At 42.5% G+C, this 6,351-nt stretch overlaps 1 protein-coding gene across 1 annotated transcript in view; it reads left to right on the forward strand.

Annotated features, from left to right (window-relative positions):
- Nucleotides 1-6,351, forward strand: part of MKI67 (marker of proliferation Ki-67) — a 17,120-nt gene that overhangs the window by 7,022 nt on the left and 3,747 nt on the right. The window contains exons 8-14 of the mRNA XM_010132012.1: nucleotides 431-546; nucleotides 747-918; nucleotides 1,007-1,141; nucleotides 2,475-3,012; nucleotides 3,064-3,865; nucleotides 4,979-5,051; nucleotides 5,447-6,336. Of these exons, the coding sequence (XP_010130314.1) occupies nucleotides 431-546; nucleotides 747-918; nucleotides 1,007-1,141; nucleotides 2,475-3,012; nucleotides 3,064-3,865; nucleotides 4,979-5,051; nucleotides 5,447-6,336 (2,726 nt within the window). The remainder of the gene's footprint in view (nucleotides 1-430; nucleotides 547-746; nucleotides 919-1,006; nucleotides 1,142-2,474; nucleotides 3,013-3,063; nucleotides 3,866-4,978; nucleotides 5,052-5,446; nucleotides 6,337-6,351) is intronic.

A 6,351-nucleotide genomic window follows, 5' to 3' on the forward strand; every position in this document is an offset into this window, starting at 1 on the left:
CCACCAACACCACCGTTCACCCAGGAACTTCTATTACTCTCTCTCTCTCTCCGTTTGTTGTAGCGTCACTTAAAAGTTTTGAACACTGTTACATACAAAATCCCAGTGTTTGTGTCACCACTGTGAGAAAATCACAGACCATCACCATACTTTCTGGTTGATTGAGCTGAAAGTGGTATTGGTCTTTCAGCAAAATAAGTGAGATCTGGGGTTTTTTCAGTGGCTTTGGTTTTTCCATTTGTTAATCAGTTCTTTGATATCATCTGTTTGACACTGGGTGAAATTTTTGTTGGCGTTTGGTTGTGGAAATAGGCAGGTACTTGGAGACTTGTTAAACTTCAGCTGAAATTGGGTCTTCCAACTGAAATAATTCTAAACCTCTGTTTCTCCAGCTGAGCAGTAAAGTGCTCACTTCTCTTTTGTTTTCTAGTTGCAAAATCTTGGGCAGAAGTGGTAAAATTAGGTGTTGTCAGACCACAGGCAGCGACTGTTAAAAAAAGTGTCCGAAAGGGGAGATCCCGGAAGAAGACAACCCAGTCACCAAAGGTATTATTGTTCTTTCTGCATTAACCACGAAACAGCTTGTAGAGATTTTGCTACCAAAGCTGGAATCTTGTAAGGTTTCAGTATGATGGTAAACGGGTGCTGATGTCTTCGTCACAGCATCTAAGAAATGTAGACTTTACAGAAGAGGAATCTTTGTTTACAAATGTGTTTTTGTTTTTTCCCTTCTTTCCCCTCTGCAGCCTCCAGAAAGAAAACTCAAAGGTCATGTTAGTACAGGTCATGCAGAGTCACCTGCAACAATTGTTGTAGGTAGAGCTTATTCCACCAGAGTCGAAACACCTGGACGGGTCCCTAAAGTGGTAAAAAATCCGATCTTGACACTAAACATGAAGATGGACGAAAGCTTCACAGGTAAGCTTTGAAGGTCTATTGCTCCGTCTGCCCTCTGTGTAGCTCTTTTGTCAAAGCATTTACTCATTTCTCTGAATATTGTTTATAGGAATGACTGAAATGTTTCAAACTCCAGGAAATAAGAGTGGAAAAACATTACCTTTGGCCACCATTCAGCAGATGGATTGTACACCGGCAAGTACTGCAGAGGACATGTCTGAACTGCACACGCCTGAGGAGACTGGTACGTGCGTGATCAGAAAAGGAGGGGAATGATCGGGTGTATTTAGGGGTAGTGATGTGTCTGTGTAGCCTCAGCCTGGGCAGATTTGATGTCGAAGTGTCAGGGTAGAAAGATTAGTATGAAGATGATACTTTGTGCCTCGTTCCTGTATACCTCTGAATTCTTCAAATGAAAATTCTGTTTTCTTAAGAATTTAGCAAAACTGAGCATCTATTTGAAACCAAGAAAAAAATCCTCCAATATTTAAAATAGTCCTAATAATAGTTGGCATGTATTTTGGTTGCTTTCAAATGTTGAGGAAGAGATAGGTTTAGGTATGACAAACCTTGTTGTAACTTCAGAAGTGAGTCCAGGAAAAAGTGTTTCCTTTGAAGAGGTCCAACCTGACCTGGGATGGTGCCAGGGATGGGGCTTCTCCCACCTCTCTGGACAACCTGGGCCAGGGTCTCACCATCCTCATTGTAAAATTTTGATCTCGTCTGAATTTCCCTCTTAGTTTAACCCATCATCCCTTGTCCTGTCATAACAGGCCCTGCTAAAAAAGTCTGTCCCCATCTTTCTTATTGGCCACTTTAATATTGTGGGAGACAGTGTTGAAAACCCTGTTAAAAATCACGCTGAGTAATAAATAGCCACTGCTCTCTTTTCATCCGTGAATCTGCTCTTTTTATCCTGGAAGGTAATTGGATTGGTCAGATATGTTTTTGCTCTGATAAATCCACATGGACTGTCCCCAACCACCCCGTTTTTCCTGTGCCCAGAAGTGTGTTTCAAGAGGATCTGCTGCACTATTTCCCCATGGACCAAAGCAAGGGCAGCCTTACAGTAGTAAAGGCCTGATTTTGCGTATATTGTTCTGGAAGTAGCATTTCTGACCTTATAAAATTGGTCTAAAAAATCTTCTGTGAATTGTCCTGACTGGACTTTTTTCCATCACCTTTCCTTTGTTTCAGTTCTTTTTTTACTAGTGGGCAGAAATGTCAAACGTTTGCTCTTTAATGTGAAAATTTCTAATTTAGGTCTGCTATTGCTTCAAAACACAAAGAACATTGTAATAAAAAACTCACACCACTAGAAATTTTAGGGACAACAGAAAACTTTATTTTTTAATATCCAATTAAATAAGAAAAAATAATCGAATTGTTGTATAGTCAGGTTTTAAAATGTGCTTAGTAGAAGCTAATTACCAAATCAATTGTTGCATGGTTTTGGATTTTGGTTTGTGGAAGACTCTGGCGGTTGGAATCCATTTCACTTGGTCATACAGCGCTTACAAGGCTTGGATTTTCTGCTTAACTTTTTCCAAATTACGTAAATCTGCTTCTTATTTCAGGAGAGATGATGGTGTCACCATTAAATAGTTCAGATACTTCAGAACAGAAACAAGATAGTCCAGGCTTTTGTCACTTTCTGAGAAAGGAGTCTCTAAAGTCTGTGTTTGATGCAGTATCCCCAAAAACTCCTGGAAAAAAGAAAGCTGTGCTGGAAGAAAGTACTAGCGTGGACAGTTGGTCAGTAATTTCAGAAAAACAAGCATCTCGGCTGAAATCGGGAAGAAAAAAGACTCCAAAGCAGAAGTTGGAGCCACTTGAGGTTGTGTCAGGCATCGAGCAGCTTTTTAGGACTCCAAAGCAAAGGTCAGAACCGGTTGAGGCCTTGTCGGGCATCAAGCAGCTCATGAAGACCCCAAAGCAGAAGACAGAACTTGTTGAGGCCTTGTCGGGCATCAAGCAGCTCATGAAGACCCCAAAGCAGAAGACGGAACCTGTAGAGGCTGCGTCAGGCATCAAGCAGCTCCTGAGGACCCCGAAGCAGAAGACAGAACCTGTAGAGGTTTTGTCAGGCATCAAGCAGCTCCTGAGGACCCCGAAGCAGAAGACAGAACCTGTAGAGGTTTTGTCAGGCATCAAGCAGCTCCTGAGGACCCCGAAGGAGAAGATGGAACCTGCAGAGGTTTTGTCTGGCATCAAGCAGCTTATGAAGACCCCAAAGCAGAAGGCGGAACTTGTAGAGGTTTTGTCAGGCATCAAGCAGCTCCTGAGGACCCCGAAGGAGAAGATGGAACCTGCAGAGGTTTTGTCTGGCATCAAGCAGCTTATGAAGACCCCAAAGCAGAAGGCGGAACTTGTAGAGGTTTTGTCAGGCATCAAGCAGCTCCTGAGGACCCCGAAGGAGAAGATGGAACCTGCAGAGGTTTTGTCTGGCATCAAGCAGCTTATGAAGACCCCAAAGCAGAAGGCGGAACTTGTAGAGGTTTTGTCAGGCATCAAGCAGCTCCTGAGGACCCCAAAGCAGAAGTCAGAGCCGGTTGAGGTCCTGTCTGGCATTAAGCAGCTCATGAGGACCCCACAGCAAGAGCTGGAACCTGTTACAGGTGAAATTGCCTTTGCAGGGTTGCTGCAGACTCCAGTACGAATAAGGGAAGCATTAAAAGATGTGGCACCTGTTAATTCAATCAAGAAAACTCGAAAGCCGAAATACCAACCGGTAGAAGACATGGTTGGGGTCAGCCGTCTTTTCCAGACTCCAGAGGAGAAGGTCCAACCAATAGAAGATATATTTGGTATTAGCAGATTGGTGAAGAGTCCGAGAGAGAAGGGTCAACCTGTTGATGATTTTGTGGGTCTGCAAAGGCTTATGGCAGAGCCCAGGCAGACATGTTCCAGTTTTGAAGTGGACTATGGTGGACTTAAAGAAATGTTTCATGTGCCAGAGGAAATGAAGGTAAAATTTGGGTTTCTTCAGCTTTTGGAAGGGATATATTGAGGAAGTCTGTCATTGAAATGAGTTCTTAGGCCTTCTAGGATGACATCTTGTATGTTACAGCACTTCAGATATGTCAGATCCGTAACCTCTGGAGAAAAAGATGCTCTCTAGAGAAGCACCTCACGTTGATTTGAACACTAAACATGGTGCTGTTTTTCTTTGGTATCTTTGTCCAGGTGAATGCCCTCCCAGCTCCAAGACTTACAGCTTGTTAGAAATGAATCTGAGCACTTTTTTCCTGGTCATTTGTTCCTGTTATGTTTAAATTAGAGACTTTAAATTGCTTACAAACTGTCACCAATTTCTTTCTCAGCCTTTCTTTTCATGAGCAAGGCACATGGTTGGGATTTTGTTCGATTTTCCACTGCTTCGTCATACCCTATAGATTAAATTTCAAGCTTTCTTTTTCTTTGCACATCCCAACATGCAGAACTTTTGCCAAAACATGTTTCCACGTGGTGGTGAGTTGATCTCTCACTACACCCCTAAATCTTCCATTCATTGCTTCCTGAATGGAGGCCGTGTTCAGAGGCAGCTGTCTTGCTGCACATTTGCCTGTGCTGATAGGTGTTTTATCTGAAGGAACCCAGAGTAGTCCCTGAGCTTTCTTGGGGTTCACATTCTGGCCTTAGACTTCTCAGCTTCGCCACTCATGTTGTGTTTGTTGATTTTTTTAGTTCATTCCCAGATCTCTGGGTAAAATGTTGAGTATCACTGGGCTTCATGCTCCTCAGTGCAGAACTACAATGAGATACTACAAACACTCAAATGATTCGGCTTCAATACCCCAGGTTCCTTTTGAGAGCCAGACAATTTAATTAATACCTTTTTTTAACTCTGTGCAGCGCTTGTCTCAGTGTAAAGACAGCTGCACTAGCTTAGGTGACAGTTTTAAGCTGGATATATTTGTGTGCAGATATCAGCTATATAGATGCAGATACACAACTAAGCTGATTTCATTTTTAGAGGAAAGTATTTGGCTGTTTTCAACTATTAATGAAGCATTTGTTTCCTGCTGGTTGGCTCTGTTATTTCTTGCCCTGTCAGACAGTTTATTATTTATTCCTTTAGGTCAGTTCAGTGGATGGTACAGATTCTGAGCAAGATCCTGCCCCTCCTTGTGCTAATTCCAGTCATAAATACGGTAAGTATTTTCTTGGTGTAGAAGTAACAGTGTGGGAGTTGGTTGGCATGGTAATGTTAAAATCTTCAAACACACCAGTGGAAAAAACCCCCAATTTTAAGGTCTCCGCTTAAAATTGTATTTCTTTGCAAAGGCTTTCATGAATGTAGCTTAAACCTGTGAGTGCTACCTACCAAATAAACATTTTTGGTCAGAAGCCTGGCCTTTAATTTAGGAATTGGTTAAAAGCTTTATTTATTTTAAAGTTAAAAATATTAAGTGTGGCTTGGTTGAGCAAGGTGACTCTGTTAGGGCAATCAAAGCTCACAGGTACTTGAATCAATCATAGTAACGTATAACTTTTGTGCTCTTTTCTATGTAAAAACTTTGAATGGGGGAAAACCCACCTGTTTCAGAAGATCAAGGAAATATTTCACGAGGTGAAGATTCTCAGCAGAAGGAATCAACCGGTGAAGACCAGTCTACCCATAGACCAACAAGGGGCAGACCACGGAAGACAGTACATTGTGCTTCAGCAAAGCAGCGTGAAAGGGATTTGAATTTAAAAGAATTGCAAAGTCTGGGGGAAAAGAGCACCCGGGAGGAGATGGGAGACATCGGTACTTCACCTTCAGTAGCTCGAAATGAAGGAAGAGGAAGGAGAACAAACTGTTGTGTACAAGAAGAGATTGTTTCAAAGCCCCCTGATGAGGAAAAAATTGAAACTGTTTCACTTGTGGAACCACCTGTAGGTACTCAAAGACCAGGACGAGGTAAAAGGAAAGAACCAAAGGAGTTAAAACATCCAACTGATAATCTGGAGTCTTGTGGGAAAGATTCTTCAGTGCTGCAAAAAGAACCTGCAGATAGAGAACAGGCTTTGCAGGAGCGTGGCACCAGTGACACATTAAAAACTGCAGATGGCCCAGCCGTGCAGACAGCAAGTGTCTCTAGCAGCATTCAAAGTGAAAATTGTCAACTGCAAACAGCTTTAGTAAAACCTGAGAACAAATCTAATGAAGGTGGTGTGGAAGGCAGTGATGAAAAGCTTCTGTCACCTAGGAAGAGATCTAGACGAGTCCATAAAGCAGAGATCACAGAGCCACTGATTGTACCTAAGCGAGGAAGAAGAGCTAGAAATGACCCAGTTAAACAAGCTTCTTCAGAGGAGCTTCATGGGACAACAAGGAAACTTCGCAGAGACCCATCAGCAAAAGCGACCCAAAGAGGTGAACAGACTTTTGACAAAGGCACTGAGACTGCCACAGCAGGAGAGTCTGAAAATGGAACCAAACCAGAAATTAAGGTAACAGAGGAAAGA

The sequence above is a fragment of the Buceros rhinoceros genome, unplaced genomic scaffold, assembly GCF_000710305.1.
Source record: "Buceros rhinoceros silvestris isolate BGI_N320 unplaced genomic scaffold, ASM71030v1 scaffold12262, whole genome shotgun sequence".
NCBI classification, from domain to species: Eukaryota; Metazoa; Chordata; class Aves; order Bucerotiformes; family Bucerotidae; genus Buceros; species Buceros rhinoceros.